The 24,150-nt window shown below is 38.1% G+C and overlaps 1 protein-coding gene across 1 annotated transcript; it reads right to left on the bottom strand.

Annotated features, from left to right (window-relative positions):
- Positions 1 to 317: 317 nt before the first annotated feature.
- Positions 318 to 23,989, bottom strand: lmtk3 (lemur tyrosine kinase 3). Its single transcript, XM_056475123.1, has 17 exons — positions 23,902 to 23,989; positions 20,896 to 21,029; positions 19,437 to 19,581; positions 19,125 to 19,195; positions 17,980 to 18,098; positions 15,467 to 15,554; positions 14,968 to 15,116; positions 13,528 to 13,612; positions 13,275 to 13,396; positions 12,922 to 13,071; positions 8,757 to 12,772; positions 6,674 to 8,664; positions 6,204 to 6,367; positions 5,795 to 5,931; positions 3,484 to 3,818; positions 3,296 to 3,374; positions 318 to 1,705 (listed from the first exon to the last, which is right to left on the bottom strand). The coding sequence occupies exons 1-17, from the start codon at positions 23,987 to 23,989 to the stop codon at positions 1,578 to 1,580; spliced, it is 8,001 nt and encodes a 2,666-aa protein (XP_056331098.1). The 3' UTR covers positions 318 to 1,577.
- Between the last annotated feature and the right edge of the window lie 161 nt (positions 23,990 to 24,150).

Raw genomic sequence — 24,150 nt, forward strand, 5'->3', positions numbered from 1 at the left:
AATTCTTTTATTTGGTTATTATATTATTCCTTGTGTGTGTGTGTGTGTGTGTGTGTGTGTGTGTGTGTGTGTGTGTGTGTGTGTGTGTGTGTGTGTGTGTGTGTGTGTGTGTGTGTGTGTGTGTGAAATAACAAAATAATGAAGATGTGAACTAAATTGTGCTTAAAAAATAATTATTAGATTTTTTCATTATAAATAATATGATAAAAACTTAATAATAGCACTAAAGTACATGTTATTTTGGTAAAACAGTGTAATATAGGCTAAACATATATGCACTATTGTATATATATGACAATGCAAGGTGACAACAAAGATATTATAAGACAGAACAATTTATTGTCATCAAACAGTTCAATAAATGTTTCACAGTTTCCATGTTATTTTCAGTCCTTCAGCTTCTTACAGAATAATATGAAACCTCTAAATGAAACAAATGCTGAACGTGACGTAATGATCTAGAGTCTTCCCTCAGTCATTTGCATGAATAATAATAAAAACGAAAAGAAATTAAATAAATAAATAATAAATAAGTCAATTACTCATCATGTATGCTGATTTATCTCTTTTTTCATGCCAAGCAATAATTACTGCTTTAAAATGAACAAAGGAAAAGCTAATGTCAAATACATTATTAGAAAATAACACCTGTTGAGAGACACATCATAGGACAACTAGATACAGATCGACATCTACAAAGAGCTAAATTAGAGAAAACATTTCAAAGTGTTTGTATCTATGCAAAGATATATGTTCGTTGAGGCGGTTATTAATTCGATTAAACAGAAAATGCCATAAATGTCAAATAAAACAAAGTAAATATACAGTTTACTTCAACATATGATGGGAATTAAGCTTACAGACAAACGTACATTTAAATAAAATAAAAAAAAAACCACAAATATGCAATAAATAACAAATAAATAACATTTGCAATAAAAAATACGGTATAAAACATAAGAGTTGCAGTTTGTTCATGCATTCTAAGAATACATTTAAAATAAATGGTTTTAAAATGAGTTCGTATTCTGATACAATTCGATTTTTAGTTTGTACAAATGCTAAATGAGAACTGCACTGCTGTGATTTGGAGAGACGATGCCGTCATCGATCACAAACTACAAGAATGTCTGACTGGCAATGGGAACAAATTTACAATGTCAATATTTCTAAGCTCACAAATAGACAGGTACTGGTCAGAGAAAGTGCGCCCCTTCATTTAAGGGGATTAAAATACAAACGTACTTCAAGAAGCCATGAAAATAGAACAGTTAAGCTGGTACATAATAAGACTCCCATTGCATAGCCGAAAAGTACATGTCAGATTTTACATAACCCCAAGGTTTTTGGCTGTTTGAAGGTACTTTCTATCTGTGGATTTGCCACTCCAGCGGCTGCAGTGAGTAAAACCTGGACTGCCTCCAGCCTTTTGAAACGGGAGTCCTTCTTTTTGTTTCTTTTAGTTTACAAAAATAACCTCCAGGAGTCGTCATAGTTACCGATGACAGCGGGGGCCACTCATTCACTCCAGGGGGGGGGGTTCATTTTGTCCAGGTTGTTTGGGGAACAGTAGTATGTCACACTAAATGTGGGTCATCGGCAGGGCTCACTGTAAACCTCGATGATGAGCCGGACGTGACTCCGGTCGGAGATCTTGCCTTCACTACATGTTCTTTACTTTTTGATGCCTTGTGGCTGCCTGTTCCTGTAAACAAAATCAGGATGAAAGAAAATAATGTTACTTCTTTTAATACTACAAACTGCACTGAAAGAGTTTACTTTAGCTATATATTATACAGTACACTTAAAAATACATAAATCAGCATAATAAGAACTGCTTAACGTGCCTACCATGACATCTTTAGGAGAAAATAATAAGTGTAAACTCTTTTTTTTATTGATATGGAAAAGGTAGGATTTTGTACATGTACTGCAGACAGCCACTAGAGGGCATCTCAATTATTTTGCCTTTTTTATTACGTGTGATGCACGGTTCTTCAAAATGCATTCCATTCAGTGTGCAAATAGATGCGCATTGAAAAGGTTCATGCCTGTATAATGTGTGTACATTTTTCTCTCACACCGTGTCCTAACTACCCATGATGTGATAAAAGCTTTTTTACATGTAAAAAGTAGTTCAAATATTCTATTTTAGAAATGGTGTCCTGACATTTTATTCTACCTATCAGATTATGCTACCAACATTTGTATTTGAATGATTCTGAGATTGGGGTTAGGAATTAGGTAGGTTAGAGCGATTTGACAGCTTCATATCACACTACTCCACATTAAAATTAACACTGGTAGCAAAATCTGATGGGTAGCATATTGTGTCGTCAAAATGTGCTGTTTACTAGGACAATCTGACAAGATAGGACAAATCGACAGAACTGAAATTTGCAGCTGAACAACAGCACAAACTACTATGATAGTGATCACCTCAGGTACTGATTGTGTGTTTTATGCAATGCTAAATGTTACCAGTGTGAGTTTGAATACCGATTTGCATGACATTTGTTGTCATCCTGAAAGCAGCAGCAGTTATTTACCTCAGATTTTAAAAAGAAAAACTAGCAAACATATTGTTTAAAAATGAATATTAGAACCATGAACCAACAACATTAGTCACTAAGCATTTACCTTTAGTAAAGTTCATTTATTTAAAAGTTTTATATATCAATTATACCATTTCATTTCCTGAGTTTTTTTTTTTCCTTCACTTTCGTCAATTGGTGAAGTTTTGTTCCCCACCACTGGCTTGCTTGGTTTGGGACTTGTGGAGCTGTGCACTGATGGATTTGCTCTTCAGTGTTTGAACTTTCAGCAGTGAAATTTAAACTAAACTGAACTGAACTAAACTAAACTAAACTTCAACTCTAAAAACTAGACTGACACAGTTTCAGTTTACTAGAACTACTATGTTAAGCTGCTTTGACACAATCTACATTGTTAAAATAAAGATGAATTGAATTGAATTCATTGGGAGTGCAGCATTTCTTAATGGCTCTAGTATTTAAATGTTTCTGTCGTGTTTCGCCTTGTATGGACTACCAAACTGCTTGTCACTGGAATCTTGTTGCATTGCACGTTGTTAGGACACAGTGTCAGAATATTAGAGTGTTCATTTTTAAAATCTTTTTATCTAATTAATTAATGGCTGTCTATTTTTTGTCGTTTGTGGTCGGCATTAAAATTGGCTTAAAAAGATTTTACTCGTTTCGCATAATCACAAGTTTTGCAATTGGGTTATGCAGATCAGGGCCAAACTATAATACACTCTGCTGAATACACCTACCTAAACCATCAGTGCTAGGGTGCTTTCCGTGAGGAGATGTACTAGTAGATCCAGAGCTCAGCTCATTGGTTGGAGTTTCCTGATATGAAGAGTGCCAAGCCATTGAAATATAATAAAACATATGATGTTTAACAGCCCAGTGTGAAACCTCGTAATTGAAGATGCTTGTATAAACACCCTTGACATACCTGATCGAAGAGATAGACTGTGACGTCATCAAAAAATGACACATTCCTCCCACGGTCACGGTTCTCTTTGTCCACGGGCTCCTTTGGCGATTTCAACAAGCTACGCAAACCCACTCTCTTGTCAACATCTGTTTCCGTGACAACGATGACGCGCCTGGGAGACTCCTCCTCCTGTTCCTCTTCTTCATCTTCATCTGGATCGCTACCTGTTGATGCTGCTCTCCTTCTTCCACCTCTGTACTCGCTCCCTTCCCAGAATCCTCCTTTGGTATTTGGTGAGAGAGGAAGAGAAAGAGCAAGTGGAGGGAGGGATAAGGAGAGACGAGCCAACTTAGCTGAAATAAAGGTGGAGTGGGAGAGAAGATAAACATCTAAGATGGCATGTCGGATATCTAACAATCAAAAAGGGAACAGTCACTAAAAAGTACAACTCACACTAATGGCTCATTCCCACAGAGCAAACGGTTCAGTACAGTATGTTATTTCTATTTCTGTTGTCAGTCGTGAGCAGTGAATGGTACAAAAATAGCAAACAGTACCACTTTTTTGGTACCCCTCAATTGGGCATCTAATACAGTAGTCCATTACATAAAGCAAGGGTCACTTAACTTGTTCCTAGAGGGCCGGTGACCTGCAGTGTTTAGCTTCAACCCTAATCAAACACACCAGACAAACTAATCAAGGTTTTATTCGGTATACTTGAAACTTCCAGGCAGTTGTGTTGAGGCTAGTTGGAGCTAAACTCTGCAGGGACACCAGGGGCCTCATGTACAAAGATTTACGTTGAATTCATACTAAAACATTGCGTACGGACAAAGCTGTAAATGTGCGTACACAGTAAAAAAATCAGATGTATGAAACACTGCGTACGCGGAATCCCATGCATATTCTCTTTGTACAGCCGAATTAACGTGAAACTGAGCGCACGTGCATGAGCGCAAAACCCCTCCCTGCCTCCTCCCCCTAATAAATATAGTAATGACTCTACTTTGGCAAAACCAGACAAAAAATCAATGGCAAAAGCAAGCAAGAAGAGAAACTTCATAGAATGTGAATTGGAGGTGCTCCTTTCGAAGGTAGATTGGAGAAAAACTGTTATTTGCAAGTTTGTCCTCCGGAATTAATAACAAAAGAAAAAAAAAGAGTGAAGAGTTTAGCTGACGCGGTTAACGCAGTGGGGTCTGAACATCGCACTGTGAGTGAATTAAAAAAGAAATGGTCCTATGTAAAGGTGTAAAATTTTGTAGTGTCTATTTAGGCTAAGTGCAAATCGCACACCTTTTTGGAATGAGCTAGTTGAGAGATTCCCACCCATCACCGTTTGATTGACACAGACAACATAACTAAAGAGAAGTGCAAACAGCAGCGTGAGTGGCGTAGCTCGTAAAGCGCATGGCAACATGTTTTGACACGATAGATCATGGACCCGGTTCGAATCCAGCATCTGATGAAATTATTCTTCGTTTTTTCCTTACTACATATCAGATTTTGCCTACTCTTCATCACGAGGAAGACAAGTAGGAATCATTAATAAGTGTATGTATTGTGTTAGGCGCATTTGAGCATCACATATTATTTGCACATTTATTGAATGGAAATGTTTCTAATTCACGTATGCAAATTCGTGTTCAGATGGCGCCTTTATAGCAATGTGCGTGCAGTAGATCGCTCTGATTACATTGGGAAAACTGCCGATCGCTGCAAATTGCAGTTTAATGTTTGACTGGTCAACTGCATGGTATGGAAACCTTATATACCTGCTAGACATGCGGATGATCCCATCCCATTCAGCTGGCATTGCACAGCCCAAAGATACTTTGTAGTGTACAATTTAACGCAATTGCGTCTAGGAAATAAAACCAACACACACAAGAAATGCACGTACGCCAGACATGAAGCTGGCGTGGACCAACGCACATTCTCACATTAATTTCATTGTAAGTAAATCCAAATGTGAGCGTGAAATCTGGCATATGCAAAGTTTTTGTGCGTACGCAGCATTGATACATGAGGCCCCAGCCCTCCAGGACCGAGATTGGTGACCCTTGATGTAAAGGGTGGAGCTAGACTCATTTCAGATTTTAAAATGGTTGACAGACTTCGTACTTGAATGATTGCTATTTTTCAGCATACACTATGACTATCAGGTATTTAAGGTATATCAGGGTATTTGTTGGCAGTGGAAACACAAGATATATCAGAGTTTAATAACTCTAATCATACCATACTGTATTGCACTGAACTGTACTGCTCAGTGGGAAATAACACAAATCCGAATTGGACTGTTTCAAATGATTTCAATGTACAGTACCTTTCATAGCTTGATTTGCCGCAGGCAAAGAGGGAGTAACCTCAGGCTGTTCAAGCACAGTCAGTTCTTCTGTCTGTGCTTCAGCAAGTTCATTCAATAAAACGGAGGGAGAAGAGGGCGGGGTGTCCTCTTTGTTGCTAAGAGAAATCATTCACAATAAGAAGAAATCTGTTATTTACTTCATTTAACAAGAAATGCATTCTACTAATTATTTTGAAAGTAAAAACCTGGTTACATTGAATGCCATAATGAGACTGATGTTAAAAGAAGATTCAATATTCTCCATTTCATACTGATTGCATAAATAGTGAATATATGGCTAGAATATAAAAAAGCAATTGAATAGTGTTCTCAGCTCTACTCGATCTTTTATTTAGATTTTTGTAATGTTTCTGAAGCATAACCACACCTTTCATTGTCCAGAAAATCTTTGCTTGCAGTACTTTCTTCAGAGGACGAAGTGGTGGATGCTCCCCAAGGGTGTATAATCACACTGTCACTAATTGTAGTTCCCCACAGGACATTGGTTTTAACGTTTTCACTGAGAGAGTACTGAAGCCTTTCCTCACAAACCTAAACAAAAATTGGATGAAAGCACAAAGGTTTTAGGAAAAGAGAGTGTCATTACAGTGGTAGTTTACTGGAATTTTTTACACACCTGCATCATCAGTCCATTTTTTGTCGGCATTTTGAAAGTGACCTCTGCCCTTTTGAACCATCTGTAGAATGGCATGGTGAGAGGGGCTGCCCTGTTGTCTTCTCCATGGACTGATGAGCTTCTCCTGGGAAATTTGTAGAAATGTTTCCAAATTGCTCTAGGTGTTGTAAGACAGCTGTGGTACTTTTTGATATGCCACCAACTTCCTCTTTTAGCTCTACTCTCGTCTTCTCTTCTGAATTTGCTGAGTCATTCTGGATTATTATGCCACTGGCACTGCTTGTTCTTTGCTCTGGATTTCTCTTCAAAGATTCAAGCAGATCTAAGTTTCCCAAAAACAGATCTCCAAGGGTCTCTTCATCCCCTGAAATGCAGCATAGCTGCTCCAGTTTTTCAAAATCCTCCAGAGGCTCTTCATCCAAGTCCTTCCACTCAGAGATCAACAACTCGGGGATGGAGTTCAGTGAACATTGGGATAGAGGTGGATGGGCCGCTTTCTGGGGCAGGCTATTTCTGTCATCCTCATGTAAAGAATTTGATTCTGGTTGAATGTGGTTTTCATTCATGAGAGATGTGTGCAGTTTTTGTCCCAGGTTTGCAGTGATACCTTTGCTGTGTGTAGTGGTGCTTATAGCAAGGTCAACATCATCAGTACAGCCTGATGGCTCCTCGTGTCCTTTAGCAGGCATTTGATCTGCAGAACAGAACAGGCTTGAACTGGTCTTGATTTCTATGTGGTGTACGGTATTTGGGAAACTACTTGAACCTTGACATTTTTCAACTTCTGAAAGTGTGGAAGCAGCACATTCAGAAAGCTCCATTGAAATCAGTGCAGGGGCTGAACACTGAACATTGCTACTGTGGATCTTGCATGGCTCTTGGTCAGTGCTAATGGTAAGATCAGGGCAAGATGGAGAATCCGATCTTTCTTTTTCCATAAATGCATCATTGATTGTAGTAGGACAGTGAATGTTGTCAACATTGTGTCTACTAGTTTCAGCACTGTGACAGTCAGAGTACACTGCAATGATGTTAGAACCGTCAGCCAAGTCGGTGGTTGAGTTTGACAAATTTATTGTGCAGGTTCGATGGTCTTCATGGGTAGCACCCAACATTTTGCTAGCTTCAGTCATGAGTGCACATTTGGTTTTGGTTTGGTCTGTCAGCTCATTTTTGTTGTGACCAGAAAGTGATTCTTTGTGGTTTTTCAAAGATTCCACTTCATCAGTCGAATTTGTAATAGAAAATGAGGAGGATTGAGTCACACAACCTCCTACACCTACCATGTGTTCATGACGGTCAAACTCTTTTTTGTCATCCTCCCTAAACATTCCCTCTCCCACATAATTTTGTAAACATGCCTCAGTATCCTGCGTATCAATCAACATTTCAACAGGTCTGTGCCGAACAGGTGCCTCCTGCTCTGGGATCTCCAGATTCTCAACTTCCACCTTTATATCGCAAGTATAGTGCTCTGGTGCTCCATTTTCCAAATCTGGATTTTCCATGTTTTCCTCTTGCTGAACATCCAGCTTTTCTAAAGGTGTTTGCGGAGATAAAAAAGCTCCTTTTGTTCCATCAGAAAAGATCAACCTCTCAGATGATGGATAAACAGCTTGTCCTACCTTCTCATCATTAAATGTATCTTCACATACTCTCTGAGCAGAAGGGTGAGACTCACTATCTGCAAGCTCATCATTTGCCTCAGATTCCCAGAATTCATGGCTCACAACCAAGTGTTCATCAGCTACCCAGGTCTTTTTACCAAAACTTGGGAAGAGCTCTGAACTGAGTCCTGCTTCTGGTGTCCGAGTTTCGGCAGCAGCCCATTGGTCATTTTCCACAGGCCAAAGGTGAAGTTCTCCCTGCTGAAATGCCTGACAGTTGAATTCACTTCTCACAGTTTCCTCCATACCATAATCTTCATCAAGGGCACTCCACAACTCCCTCTCCTTCAGTTCAAGACCCATTGAGGCACCTTTGCCAAATTCATTAGAATTGTCATCTTTTGATTGCTCCAAACTACTGACATTTGCATTTGCAGCACTTTGTGATGATTCATTGATAGTGAAGCAGAGTTCCCCTACAGCTAGCTGACTTTCAGACCTCTCCTTTGCCTGCTCATCCTCACCCTCTTCTGAATATGAGAGGTTTCTCAAACCTAGTTCATTTGCGTCTGTATCCTTAATATCAAGCTCAGCCCTTTTCACTTCTGTAGGTTGTTCAGCATTTGCCTCAGACCAGATTACTTGGGATTTGCCACATTCGGTGTCATCATTGCTGAGCTTGGTGTTTATCTCAGGCTGCTTATGCATTTAGAATAATCAGACTGTAAGCTGTAAAATCGTGATAACCTTGATTTACTTGTGTCTGATGACTGTTCATCGATTGGTGAAGTACAACGTGTTTCTTCATACTTAGCTTTTTGCGCATAAGAACAGTGTTCAATGAGTTCTTCTTCACACTCTTGTTCAGAAATTGGTTTTTGAGGCTCTGAGACTACATGGGCAAGCAGTCTTAGATCCATAGCACCTGATTCACATAGCATTTTTTCCAGCTCACTTTTTTTACCCAGAGTGGAATTTTGGAAGTTAAGAGAGTTGTTAAATGGAACTCCTTTATTTGGCTCATCCTCACCATTGAAAAACAACTTGGCAATAAACTCAGCATTGCATTCACTCTGAGAATCTGCTGGGATGTCAGTAGAAGTCAGATGAATGAGTCCTTTCTTTACATCAGCCGAATTATCTGAAATCCACAAGTCCTGTATGTCCTGTTTCATCTCCACTTCCTTTTCAAAATGTTCCAGCAGCCCTTCATCTTCAGTCTTTTCCTCAATTCCCATTAATAATCCTCGCTCTCCTGCGCGAACGCTACCTGGACGAGAAGAGCCAAGCACATCAGTGCCTCTTCTGCCTAAACCTTCTCCACCGTCCAAGTCACTATCAGAAAAGTAGGCTGAATCACGATGTGGTGTTTCAGTTCCCAGGGCCCTCCATCCACTGCTTCCTCCACCCAACCAGGAATCTCCAGGTGTGAGACAGTCTAATGAACTAGATGTCAAAGGTGACAAGACAGAATCTGAGGGTGTCATGGTAGACAGTGACTGATCTGAGTTGGGTTCATGCACCATAGGCAAATGGAACACATCTGTGCTTGACTCATTCAAAGACAATAAAGAGTCACTTGGAAGAATGTTCTCATTTGCACTTTTTGTGTCTTTGTCATTCCATGTGGCCCTCGAACCGATTTCCTTGTCAGTTAAGGTGGTTTGCTCAAGGGATTCAGACAGTCTGTTGGCAGTGGTGGAGTGTTGACTTATGTCTGAACTGTATTCTCTTGTCATTGTAGAGCTTGTGCCACCTGGTAAATTTCTTTTTGGTGAAATATCAAGAGAAGTTGATTCATTTGGAGTCTGGTTTGGATGTTCTGATGGTTCCTCACTGTGTGATTCAACACCAAATGTTGCATTTGATGCCATCACCTTGATGCCAGGTAAAGCACTGTGATCGTTTTTCTGCAATCGCTCTTTTGACTGAACAAACATGTCCTTCAAATCATTTTCCTCTACAGTTCCAATATGCATATCACGAGAGATCGGATTTTCATCACAACTTTGTGAACCTTTAACATTGTTTGCATTCATGGTTTCTATTGCACCTTCTCTTACACAATCATGCTTATTCTGAGACTGCTGAGAGTCTTGTTTCTCTTTTATAACAGGAGATATCTGTTCCAAAAGAGGTCCATTTTTAGGCCTTACTTCTGTGGAGGGAAAATCATTAAGGGAATTTTTCTCTTGCTCGATTTCACATGTAAATTGGCTGACTTTAGTTAATTTCTGAACTGATTCAAGATTTTGTAACTCAGATGCAATCTGAAGTACTGGGATTTCTGGCCGCATAGCAACTTTTATTTCACTTCTTTTTGCCCGCTTGGTGACTTGAGCATAAATTGCTTCTTTTGTGTCACCTGGTGGATTTCCTGCTCTTGTTCTTTCCGATTCAAACTGTATTGTTTGAGATGACTCTGGGTCTATGCATATTGACTCATACTCAGGAGACAATGGAGTGGGTGAAACACTCTCCTCTTTTTTACGTTGCCTTGTAATGATTTCAGTTAGAAATGTTTCAGCAGATTGAATCTCCTTTAAAAATTCCTCTCTTGTCATTTCCCCTTTCTTCGCCTCAGGTTTAATGCTCTCATCGGATATTTCAGAAAGCAGGGAATGAGACTTATTCATCCCTGATAAGAAAGCATCCTCAGCTTCTGAATATGCTGGCAAATCTGAGGGAAATGCAAATGGATGGGGTGTAGTTCCAAATCTGGAGACCGGAGTCCCACCTTCACCGTCATATGCATCCTCACAGTCAGACACAGATGTCTCAATCTCTGTAAGGAACAAATCTCTCTTTTTGGTATTGCCTTCATAACCAGATAGGAAGTCTTTGTCTGAGGCCCAAGCCTGTGAGGTTGAGTCAAGTTCTGAGATGAGAGACTGGGATCGACGCATTCCTTTGTCTTTCCTTCCCTCATTTTCTCGTGTCCATGTGTTTTCGCCATCTTTCATATCCACAGGGTCATTGGAGATCTCAGTCAGAAACAAATGTATGGGAGATTTCCTAGCGGCTGCAACTCGCTCTCGCTGCATGACTGCATCTTCTCTCCATATTGCTGGGAGAATAGTGGCAAGGCGGGATTGTGTTCGTTTCATCCCCCTTGAGAAAAGCTCAGTCGTAGCTGGGTCATCAGCCAGGCTGGTGTGTTGAATGGTTGTGCTACTCATCGGTCTGTGCGGTGACATGAAAGGATCATCATCCTCATCATCATTATCATCATCATCTTTTGAGAATTCTGGACTAGAGGATGACGTTCTCTCAATTTTTGGAATTGTGGATTGGGGTCGAGTCATTCTGGAGGAGAATTCATCATCTGTAGTGTGTGAAGTTGGAGCATCTCTAGAATTATACAAAGACTGAGATCGTGTCATGCCTCTGTCAGCATTTCTAGCATCAATAAAGTCACAGCTTAGTGGGTCTCTCTGTAAGTGCATCGCATTGTATCTGGAATATATCTCTGATGTGTAATTTTGACCCTTTTGGAGTCTGTAGTGGGGAGGGAGAGGTGGAGGACATGTTTGAGGTGGGAGGAACATGGAGTGAGTGCCCGAGGATGGTGGAATGGAGGGGGAAAGCGAAGGAGATGGAGGCAGTGTCTGGTGAGTTCGATTTAAGCCCAAATGGTCAAAGTTGGCTTTGGAAAGTGAACTCATTAGTAAAGAATCAGAGGTCTCAACTTTGCCAGACGGGTATGAAGATCCAGGGTAAATGTCTAACCCATATGTTCTTGCATATCCTAGTGGAGGAGCAGGCAGGGGGCGTGAGTGCAGATGGCTGCCAGAGGACATGGACATTGAACGAGGTTTAGGTGGGAGGAGAGGTGCTTGAGGACCAAGAGACTTTTGGTTTGGTTCTCCAATATCTATAACAGCATAATCCGTCACTCGGTTACAACTCTCTTTACTAAACTCAACCAAGCCAGTGTTTGGAACCAAAACCTTTACCTCACTGGATCTGACAGTCTGAGAGGAACCTCTCATAAAGCCATCTTGATGACAGAAAGCTGGCCTGTCTTTTGCAGTAATCCCTGTCTGAAGTTCAACCAGCTCCAGATCTCCAGGGCACTTTGAATTTGTTCTTAAAGAGCGCCCTTTTCCTAAACTAGGGGACTTATCCTGGGGAGTATGCTCTTCCAGGCGAATGTAATACTCGCTAGCCAGTGAAGGACTTCGAGCGCTGATCACAGGGACAACTGTGGGTGTGTCCAGTGTTTGCCTGTGGCCAGAACTGGGTGTTGGTATTGGCTGAGGTGGAGGAAGTGGTTTGTAGCCTCTCCTGCCATGTGCCTTTTCCCAGAAGTATTCAAAGTTTAACCCTTTGCTTGTTTCTGTTACTGTAAGGATGTCATCAAGCTCAGATGTGGGAGTAATATTGTCCACGGGGTCCAAAAGTGGGAAGGAGTTTCCATTTCCTCTGAGGCAGCCATCCTCTCTCCCATACTCTCTTTCCCTCAGAAGTTTGTGTGCAGCTGACTGGAAAGCTGGAGGTCGGAGCGCATCCCACCGTCTTTCAAATGACTCATCACTCTCCCCTCTCCTTCCTTGTCCACTGTCTTCATCATAATCTTCCTCATCCTCATCTCTTCTAGTGCTCCTTCGACTTCCTTGTTCTGCAGCAAGGAGAGAGGAAAGGAGGAGGAAGACTTCACCGACCGTAGGACGTTGGGATGGTGGTAGCCAGCATGACTGCATTACCTCGTACCTGATGAAATATGCATATTATTATGAAACAAACACACTTGACTAAAATATTTATACTTTTAAAAAATGACACTTATTATTTTTTTATGTTTTGTAGGTAAATTCTATATAGATATATTTTATTAAACTAAAGCATTTAAAAATACTGACCAATAGTCTGCATGAGCGAGTTTGAGGCGAGGTTGAGCAAGAGTGATCTGTCGTTCTCTGATGACAAATGTGAGAACCTCTTCATCGCTCAGGTGTCTGTGCGGCTGAGCCCCAAATTCAAAGAGCTCCCATATCACAACACCCAAAGACCTATATGTCATTTTAAGGGAAAAAGTGTTTGAACTTTAGAAACAGCCAAGAGTAGCACAAGCATGACCAATTCAAGTACCTTAAGCATGTGTTGTTTTTTTTATTAAACATAGTAATTAAATTATACTTTTTATTTTGTCATATTATTGGATTCCTCTATTGAAAATTCGCTCAGAAATACATTAGTCCCGAATTTTCCATACCACACATTGCTAGATTTGGTTTGATCGGTGACAATCAGATTTCCACGAAACTCCTCCAGAAGTTCAGGGGCAATCCAGCGGAGAGGTATCCACAATTTGTCTGGGGTTAGATAATAATCCTCCTGTTTGTGAAAAGTATGAAAATAAAAATGCAAATTAAGCTGAACAGAAAAAAACCTTCTATACCACTGACTGACTGAAGGCCTGGTCAATAAAGTCTTTTTAAACTGGAGTTCAGTAATTGTTTAAATACCTTGTATTGGTTGTGTGAGAGGCCATAGTCTCCTATCCGAACCGTGAGATCTGAGGTGAGGAGGCAGTTCCTCAGTGCCAAATCACTGAAGATCAAAAGACAAATAGACAATTGTAAAAATTGTTTTTGATACCTGACCATTTTCACAATTCTCCATTTTCATTTAGATTTTCTAGTCACACTTTAAAATAAGGGTCTATTAGTTAATGTTTAGCAACATTACATGAACAAACATGAACCAAATGTGAACTGTACTTTTAGAACATTTCTCAATCATAGTTCAACATTTACTAATGGATTATTAAAATCCAAAGTTATGCTTGTTAAATTATGTACATCAGGCTGACAGGCTTATAAGCAGCCCGTTGGAAGCAAGCATATTGGAAGCATTTATGTCCAATTAAATCAAACATAGAAGGTAAATCACTTAATACTGAACAACCTCAAGACGTGGGTAATTTATAACTGCAGCAAACTGTTTGGAAGCATTAAAAGTGTCCAGAAGATGTCCAAAATCGTCACACGCAATGACCCAGAGACTGTTTAGATGCCTGTCACTGATGAGATGTCGGATGTTTACTGTATGATGACCAAAATGGTCTAAAACTCCCAGCAGGCACAAGACGTCAATGTGACGTCAGATTGACATTGTACCCCAATGTTGTGGGGACATTGCATTTTGTTTGGAAATGAAAATCAGGTTGACATCAGAACTCAATGTCAGGCCTTTGTCAATGTCCAATGTCCAACCTAAAATCAACCAAATATCAACGTCTAATGATGTTACAGCTTGATGTTGTGTGGACGTTACCAATACAACGTCTATCAGACACTGGATTTTGGTTGCCATACCTGACGAATAAATGTCAGTATCTGACGTCAATATGACATTGGTTTAAGATGTTGGCTCAACTAAAATCAAACAAATATCACCGCCATTTGATGCTGTTATTGGACATTTTGGTCACCTGACATCACAACCTAAATCGAACCTAATATTAACATCTTATGATGGTGTGTGCCTGCTTGGCAATTAATGAATGCACTACAGGATGTTACGTTTACACACATCCACAAATTACATGTAAATGCATCAGCTTTTTATAGCATAATACTCACTATTTTTGAGTACTTTTAAAAGGGCTACTTTTTGCTCATACTTTGAAAAATATTTACAACAGATACTTTCTACATTTTTAGACAAGTAATGGTACTTTTACTTAAGTATGATTTTTCAGTACTCTTTCCACCACTGGTTGCCAGTCCAATTAGAATCAAGTATTTCATAGAGCTGTGTGATAACGTTAGTTAATGTGCTGTGAGTTAAAAAGAACTAACAATGAACAGCTTTATTTTTAATTTAAAAAGATGTATAAATACTGTAATAAATGGCAGTAAATACATGAACTAATGGAAGATTGTTGTTAATAATTTTCTAACCTGTGAATGTAATTGTTCTCATGGAGATGCAAGAGGCCTGATGTGATTTCATATGCCATTCGCTGTAAGGTCAAGAGGTCTCTGTTTAGCAGGTCAGGGGTCATCCCATCAGACTTTCTCTGAGCCCTTAAATACCTCTTCAGGTCACCCTGTACATACAAACACAAATAAAAATGTAAATCCAGAATATTACATGGTACAGAGAACAGGATTAAATACTTTGTCTAATCAAGTATATTATTAAAGGTTTAAGACAATCTGTGATAGGACAATGCACTGGTAAAAACAATGGGCCTTTTTTATTAAACATGCAAGATTAATGTCTGTAATTTGTCTGTAAATCCATTAACCATCTACTACAATACACTGCAAACCCATTCTTGCATAAATGGTTTAATTAAACTGAATGCATCACTGTTTCACGAACAAATCCAATTTACTACATTTTCCTGCACTACCAATAGGAGACAAGCACATTAGCCAAAGCAGTAGTTCTCACCAGCTGACAAAACTCCATCACCAGGAGAAAAGGAACACTCTCACTGCACTGACCCAAACACTGGAGGATATTTGGATGCTGGAGACTTCTGTCAGGCGAGAAAAGCAAATCAATAAATGGTACTTAATGTTTTGTTTTTTTAAAAAAACAAAGTTTGTAGAAAATAAACAGATTTTTGAGCATTCCAGGACCCACATGTCTAGTGTTGAAATTAATATTATGATATCATATTAAATGTAAAATGAATGAGGACAAAAATAAAATAATGAATTGCTTAAATGAGTATTTGAGTGCTAGGTAATAGCCTCTACATTCTAAGACACAAAGCAGTTTTTTTCAGACACAATTTTAAACAAAATAGGAATGGAACAGAACAGACTATGTAAAGTATGTCAGAGAAGAAGAAGGGTTTTTACATATGTTTTATATTGTCAAGAGCTGGAAGGTTTTTTAAAGACAGCAAAAACTTAATTAAGAGTTTGATTGGAGATTGAGATGAAAATGAAATAGAATGGAACAGAGAGGTGATGCTTGGATGGGAAAAGAAAAATGAAAGTAAGAAATTTGTAAATCTCTGTATAACATTAATGAAAAGCGCTATGTAGGAAAGAAGAATTATAGCGAAAAAAGAAAAAATTGTGATGGATGAGTGGAGAATTTTTTGAATGAAAACAGAAGGATATCTAGAAAAACTCTATGCGTATTTTAGAAATGAGAACATGAGGACTTTCACAAGATTTTATCACCCAAAGCAAATCAAGTTTTAAAAGAAATGAACTGTTTGTTTGTGTTTGTTTTTTTTAATGTACAACAATGTATTTGCATATTTTTGAATTAAAAAAAATTAACAATGGGTGGGAACCAGCTCATTTGCATTTAAAGGCACAGGCGCAAAACAGATAAAATTCCCTATGACCTGAAAAATTTACATTTTAAACAAGGTATAATAAATGATCTGGTGGGTATTTTAAACTCCACAGACACATTCTGGGAACATCAAAGAGGCACAATTGAAGCCCTTTAAAGAAAAAAATTGGCTAAGTAGGAAAAACAACAATCAGCAAGCCCTATTTACACCTCATATTAAGATGTGTTTTCTTAAAACCCAAAAATATTACAATGCTGCATGCAGGCATAATTGGGGTCTGAAATGTTTTGAGTTTGTCCTTTTTTGACCACTTCCAGAGGTAGATGAAACTCTATTTAGATTTTTTTAATGTATAGTAGCAATATAAACATTACAATGACTTAACTTAAGAGAATGCACATTTCACATAGCTAAACATTTTTCTTTTTTACAAACTGTAAAGTAAGAGAACACAATACAACATAAAAGTTTCATGAAATTAAATATCTGAAAATAACAGTAACAATAAAACGATAACATAAATTATATCAATCACTAAATATACATAGGTCAGAGAGGGTCGAATCTTTATTTGAGTTATTATCAGCTGTAAGTTATTAATCTAAAGACAGGATTAAGAGGGGGAGTGCAATGGGTCTTGAATTGAAATACGTTTGTTCTGTGAATGGGTATTAAGTAGTAATATTGTTTTATTTCTATGAAGATTGGATGGAGCAACCTAATGTATTCAGTCCACTTGGACCAGATATTTCTAAATAAATTAATTTGGAGTCGAAAGGAGAATGTAATTTTTTCCATCACATAAATATCATATACTATTTCTAGCCATTCTTGGATTGTTGGGGATTCAGGAAGTAACCAGTGTCTTGTAATTGCTTTTTTATTTTGACTGTGATTTGTAAACTATCAAGTAAGTATTTTTCAGATTTACTTATTTGGATATCAAAGCTTCCAAAATAAATACTCATAAATTGAAAGAGTAGTGTAATATTAAGTATGTTTTCTATTACTCCATGTACTTCTACCCCTAATTGTTTTATTACTAGACATTCCTCAAAAATGTGCCAGTTATTGGGTTCCTGAGACCCACATTGTCTCCAGCACTTAGTGTCCTTTCCTGTGACGTACGCTCTTTGTTTTGGCGTGATGAAAAATTTTATTAGACATTTCCATCCAAATTCTCTCTGTGAGTTAGTACATTTTGACGTAAATCTACATATATCCAACCATTCTTCATCGGAAATAATGTGATAACTTTCCTTTTCCCATTTTTCTTTAATATATTCCGTTGTCTGGGGCTTATTCAATCAAAATCCTTTATAAAGTTTTGAAATTATGGAAGACGAAACTCTTATTTTTCATAGTGCAAATGTTCATGTCGTCAATTGCATTCAAACAGCAACAAAAGACCATATTTGCTTCAACATACTTAAAATGTAGGCATGTAACATTGGGTTTGTTAATTCATGAATACCTGTGCAGTGCTCCTGCAAAAGTGATGAAATAAGAGGTAACGGTCTCTATGAATCCATGTTAATACCAAGTGGAAATGGTAATGTGTCTCAGCTTGAACACTTAAAATGCATGCTAACAACAGGTGGAAACAGGGCCATAAAAGCAGCTAGAGCAATCCAGTTTGTCTGACCTGTATGGTTCCGACTCTGCAAGGAACTTCCGCTGTTCCAGAGGACTAGCACTGACCCTCAGCTCCTTCACCACTGCCTGATAAGAGCTGCAGTCACACAGCACCTCAGCTAGGATCACCTGACAGAGACAGATCAAGCAGTTATACCAGAAAAACACTTTACTACACCAAATTTGCACAGCACTCTCAAATGAAAGAGTGGGGAGAAAGAGAAAGTAAACTAAAAATTAAGCTGGCATCATTAAATATGTGTGGTGTGCAGTTAAAACGTACAGACCAGCATGACCCACACATGCCAAACAGACTACAAATCCAGGTCAGTGTAATTATAGATGGTCATCAAGTAAAAAAGAGAGGATGAAAATGAGACCATGGCCTGAAATTCCATAAGTTTAAAGGAGACGTGGTAAATGTTTCTTACAGTTTTATGTGTACCTGAAATTGCCTACATTGATGTTTTTAGTTAAAGTCAGAATTATTAGCCCCCCTTTGTATTTTTTTCTTGTTTAAATATTTCCCAAATGATGTTTAACAGAGCAAGGAAATTTTCACAGTATGTCTGATAATATTTTTTCTTCTGGAGAAAGTCTTATTTGTTTTATTTCAGCAAGAATAAAAGCAGGTTTTAATTTTTTAAACACCATTTTAGGGTAAAAATTATTAGCCACTTTAAGCTATATATTTCTTTCAATAGTCTACAGAACGAACCATCGTTATACAATAACTTGTCTAATTACCCTAACCTGCCAAGTTAACCTAATTAACCCAGTTAAGCCTTTAAATGTCACTGTAAGCTGTATGTATTTTTTAAGCTGTGTTAAAAAATATCCAGTAAAATATTATTTACTGTCATCATGGCAAAGACAAAATAAATCAGGTAATAGAAATGAGTTATTAAACGATTATGTTTAGAAATGTGTTGAAGAAATCTTCGATCTGATAAACAGAAATTGGGAAAAAATAAATAGTAGGTCTAATAATTCCGGTGGGGGGGGGGGGGGGGGGGGGTGTGTAGGGGTTCAGGGGCTAATAATTCTGACTTCAACTGTACATAAATATATCAATAAATGCATAATGCATTTTTCAGTTTTCTTAGACATGTACCAATCTAGCATGAGTTTTGAGTTTTATTTAAACATGTCAACCTTTCCAAACCAGCCATTTCCAATCTCCTGCAGGTAGTTCAGAGTGTGCCTTCGGAAACATTGAGAGTTGTCTGTTGAATATAATAGGAAATACATTAAAGATAATTGTGAAATAATCATCTTTCAGTGTAAAAATTAAATGACGACATACTCATACAAATCTGTACTTATTAAAATATATAAAAGTATCGTTGAATTCACTCAACTGTATGATATTTAATGATTAAAAACATCAGTTTACATTTATCTGAAGAACAGTGGCAAAATGTAAAGCTAATGAAATGTAATATTGCATGTAGTCAGTGGGTTTACCTGTGCCATTTGGTAGGGAGTGGCAGTTCTTGTCCCGCAGAGGGAGAGTGTAGACCTCTGGAAGTGATGGACAAGAGGACAAACTGTCCTCAGGAACAGGACTGGATGCCCCGGAGCACTCCTCACCTTCAGCATTATCAAATTCCTGACAAAGAAGAGGTATATAGCTATACTTATACAACAGTTCTGTCTGGTTCTTGAATCTAATTGGCTGATAGCCATGCAATATTCTGCAAATAACAGCACTCGTACTTCCTCTCCAACCTTCACCATTGTGTATTATACCGCCCACATACAGTGACAAGCACACTCTACAGTTTGACAAATATTGCTGCTGTTGGACAACATAATGTACTTTTGAGCATTTTTTATGTGAGAATGTAGTTGTTTAGATTGTATCTATGCAGTTTATTTATAAGGATAGTGCCTATTTTAAATATTTATAATTTCTGAGAGACAGCACGTCGGTGGCCATGAGCCTGTCATTGAGCAGATTAAAGACGGTTGACGTTGTCCATCCACAAGATGGCGACAGAGACTACATAATAAGCCCTTAGAGGAAAAAACTACAGCTGGTCAAATCATTATTAAACTGATAAGTGGTTTTCTAAGTCGATCTCTCTCTTTTTTATGTTTTAGTGCTGTATTTATACCATAGTAATTGTAGTGTATTAAGTGTGATATGGGACTCGGATATCAGGAATGTCTGCATTTTGTGTTGGCCACTCTTTGTATAACTCTCAGATCTTTTTTGGTTGGCCATCTGTTTGTTTCTAAGGAGTCTCCTGTTTTCATTACTGCAGACTAGTTCAGTAAAAAGAAAGAAAGAAGAAATGCCCGCATGTGTTTAGAATTTATCCTTATCGCAAACACAACGATAATCTGGTAGTGATTGCGCTGCTTTGGCTTTTTCTGGGTTAATTATTGAGATTTCCCAATTGCAACAGAGAAATACTGGGAGAAATCTCTGTAGACTAATTCAGCCTTCTAATCTTAAAATGTCAGCAAAATCACCTGTTTTGTCATCACTTTAAACTTTACGCTAGAGAATAATTCAAATACTAGCTCTAAAGTAACGATGCTGAAGTAGCAACGGTTTCTGCTATTCTGAAGTGGTGGAAAAAAGTAGTTCCTCATACTAAAGGGGTTTTAGACTCTCTGTGTTTGATTTTCTTTTTTATATACACACGATTATGCTGTCAAACTGTTGTATGAACCCAATATCACACTCGTAGCAGTGCGATATAGTTGTATTTCGTCACTGGTGGGACACTAATGCACGAGGCCGCCCATGCCTCCCACCAGTGCCGATACACAGCCTTATCGCATTGCTACTCGTGTTAAATTGCTCATATAACATTGATCCAAGACCCAAAGAAACACAAAACGTATGCTCCATGCGGATTTATTTCAGTAACAGCCACATTATGCAAAATTCACAGACAGTAAAAAGACTTACATTGAATCCCACACTTCCTCTTTTGCAGCAAAGGCAGGTGAGAAGCAACAGAACAAAAGAGACCAGTCCAGAGCAGGAGATGAGAATAATCACATAAGGGGGAGGAGAGAGAGAGCCGTCCCGGGATAGAGAGACTGAGGGGAATAAAAAAACAGGAAGAGTGTTACATTTCTATCCCCACAGATACTGATTGATAGATAGATAGATAGATAGATAGATAGATAGAAAGAAAGAAAGAAAGAAAGAAAGAAAGAAAGAAAGAAAGAAAGAAAGAAAGAAGAAAGAAAGAAAGAAAGAAAGAAAGAAAGAAAGAAAGAAAGAATACGGTATATGTTCCTATCAGGGAAAAATCGAAAAGGGCAGCGTTACATTCAGAACATAGCACAGGAGTCCAATGAAGAGTTTTCATTGCACAAAGGGTGAAAGTACAGAGAAAAGCAGAGGAACTGAGAGTAGATCACCTTCAGTATGGGTTTAGGGAGGGGTTTGAGAGTTTAAGGGAAGCAAAGGAGAGAAACCAGAGAGTCATCATACAAGACATCCTTGTACTCGTCACTATTGAAGAAGTAGGAAAGGTATTTGGAGTTTTGTTTGGGGTGAAGGGCCTTTTTTTAGGGAGGGGACTGGATCATTGAAAAAGATTCTTGTTTTTGGAGGGTTGCTGGGTCAGAAAGAAAGGTGCCATACTTGATTTTGTACCTCAATTTGGCCGTTTGTTTTAGGAGAGCCATCTGTGGAGAAGAGAAGGTGGGGAGGAGGGCAATGAGGTTAAATACCTTTGGTATTGTGATTATCCAGATGCTTAGATTAAATAGCTGCTAAAATAAAATCACATGTATCACGTAGTCGACTTCATCAATGTTAGCACACATGCTATTACTGAGAGTTTAGGTGGGAAAATAAATGCACGTATAATAAATATGTTTAAATTTAGAATATCAATGAAAAGAATGGGGGTAATAATAACATTAATGTAGAGTGTGAGGAGAAAGACGATCATTCCTTAGTAATTTGTGAATGGTGGTGTAACTTTTAGAAGCAGCAGGTCATGGTTTTTCCTAAAATAGCACTGGCACCACAAAGACTTTTTTGGACACATCATTACTGACAGTCTCGTCTGAGGCTTGGGTTGGCAGTTTTAAAAGAGTCACGGGGTACTAAGCAGTCATTAAGGTCTGTTGTGTGAAAACTGTGGAGGTCATTTAAGATGGTGTTCATTTTAGACACATACAGATTCCATTGTCAGTTAAAAAAACAGAAACCATTAAAAACATTAACCACCAATTAACCCTCCAACCCCACCATCCAACACATATAAAAATGTATTTGATACAAACAATAAATAAATAGTAATGTTGTTAAGCATATTTTATATTGCAATTCATTCAGAAATAATTCTAATATTATTATTTCTTGCTAAAACTCTTTATATCTCTTTATAATCAATCTTGGAAATTGATATGTTGCTTCATTTGTTTTTGTTTTTAAACGTTTGCTTGAAGACACTTTTTAATTAAAACGTTATCAGAAATTACAATAATTAAAAAAATAAGTGCTGATATTTTGATATGTATTCATCAAAAAATCAAAAAATTAAAATATACCCTGGTTTATGTATTGACAGAAATTCAGGGTTGAAAAATAATGCTTTCTTAAAAGACATTAACAAAATTACAAACTTTCCAGCATTCTGACCTGTGGTGTTCGATAATTAGATCATATTTTTCTTCATTCTTCATAGTAATAAAAGCAATAATGACTGGAGTAATAATTTCATTTGAAACTACATACAATAAGTAATAAATAAACATTTAATAAATAGGTATTTAACAATTTAACTTTTTTTAAACAATTAATAAATGCTGCCTTGTTGAACAGAATAATTTTATAAAATGTTTTAAATTAAATTAATAATAATAAAAACCTGACCCCAAACTTTTGACCGGTACTGTAAATATTACATTTATTATTATTATTATTATTATTATTTATAAATAAATATTAAACCATAATGAAATGTACATTTTTCAATTAATAACTTCATTTAGCAGACATGTCTTGTACATCAAGTCTGTTCTTTATGAAACATATAGCCTATGGTACAGCCTTATAGTTCAAAAAATGATATTTCAAAACACTTGAACCTAATACGTATTGCAAAAGGTCATTTCATATGCTAGTGCACCATGATAAAAAAATCGAGTAAAATATAAAACAGAAATTATAATCACCACTAAAGCCAAGCTTGCAATTAACAATAAACACACGTTCTGTGTTCGAGAATCACCCCAAGGTATTCGTCTACATGAAGCATGAAAATATATAGGCTAATGAGCAGGTACATTTGTGAAATGAAAGGTGTTATTATTCATCTGATAACCTTTTATTGTTCGAGGAACAGCGGCCAGACACTGGCAGACACGGACCTGTGCGCAGTTCCCTTCTTTGACCATATGGTTCCACATACTGCATACGAGAACACAGAAATAAACACGCGGGCCTGCTGGCACATTACTGTTGGCACAGCACTAAAATAATACGCGGAATAAAACATCGCGCATACTTATAAATTGCGGCAAATAATGAGCGAACACTCTTACCTAAAACAGGAACAGATGATGTTTGAGGGAATAATCGTGTTATGTAAAATACCATTTACCTCAGGCCCATATTTAAAATTTGAGAGCGGTAATGCAGGCCCACAATGAAAAAACATACATGCGTACCAGAGTAACAGCCAGACACCTTTATTATCATCCCCAGTGCGGGATATGCCTGACTTCAGTGTATGGACGCATAAATGATGCCAATATGACTTTCTTTTTTTACAATGATGTACATACACGCGACTGAATCATGAAATGACAATTAATGACACACACAAGAGTCGTCACCCCCATTTTCTCTCAGCAGACTGTCAAATTCCCCTTATTCATACAGTGTCTCATCGCCTCCTCCCCCCTCGAGCGCATAAATAACATCATGCCATCCGAACGACACGCTCACCTTCCTTCTGCGGGGCTCCGAGCGCTCTCTCCGGGTTGAAGTACGACATCAGCCCCACCAGAACAATCACCCAACACTGTTGTGACATAGTCGCGCGGTCCACGGCACCACCATTCGAGCGATGCTGTCAACGTTCCCCGTCGCGCGTTTGGCTCCTCGCAAATAAAGAAACGTCTCCTTGTTGTGCAAGGCTGATGCCCTCCTTTAATCCGCAATTAAACACGGCGTGAACGCTCTTTTGTGTCAGCC

The sequence above is a fragment of the Danio aesculapii genome, chromosome 16 (assembly GCF_903798145.1).
Source record: "Danio aesculapii chromosome 16, fDanAes4.1, whole genome shotgun sequence".
In the NCBI taxonomy this organism is placed as follows: domain Eukaryota; kingdom Metazoa; phylum Chordata; class Actinopteri; order Cypriniformes; family Danionidae; genus Danio; species Danio aesculapii.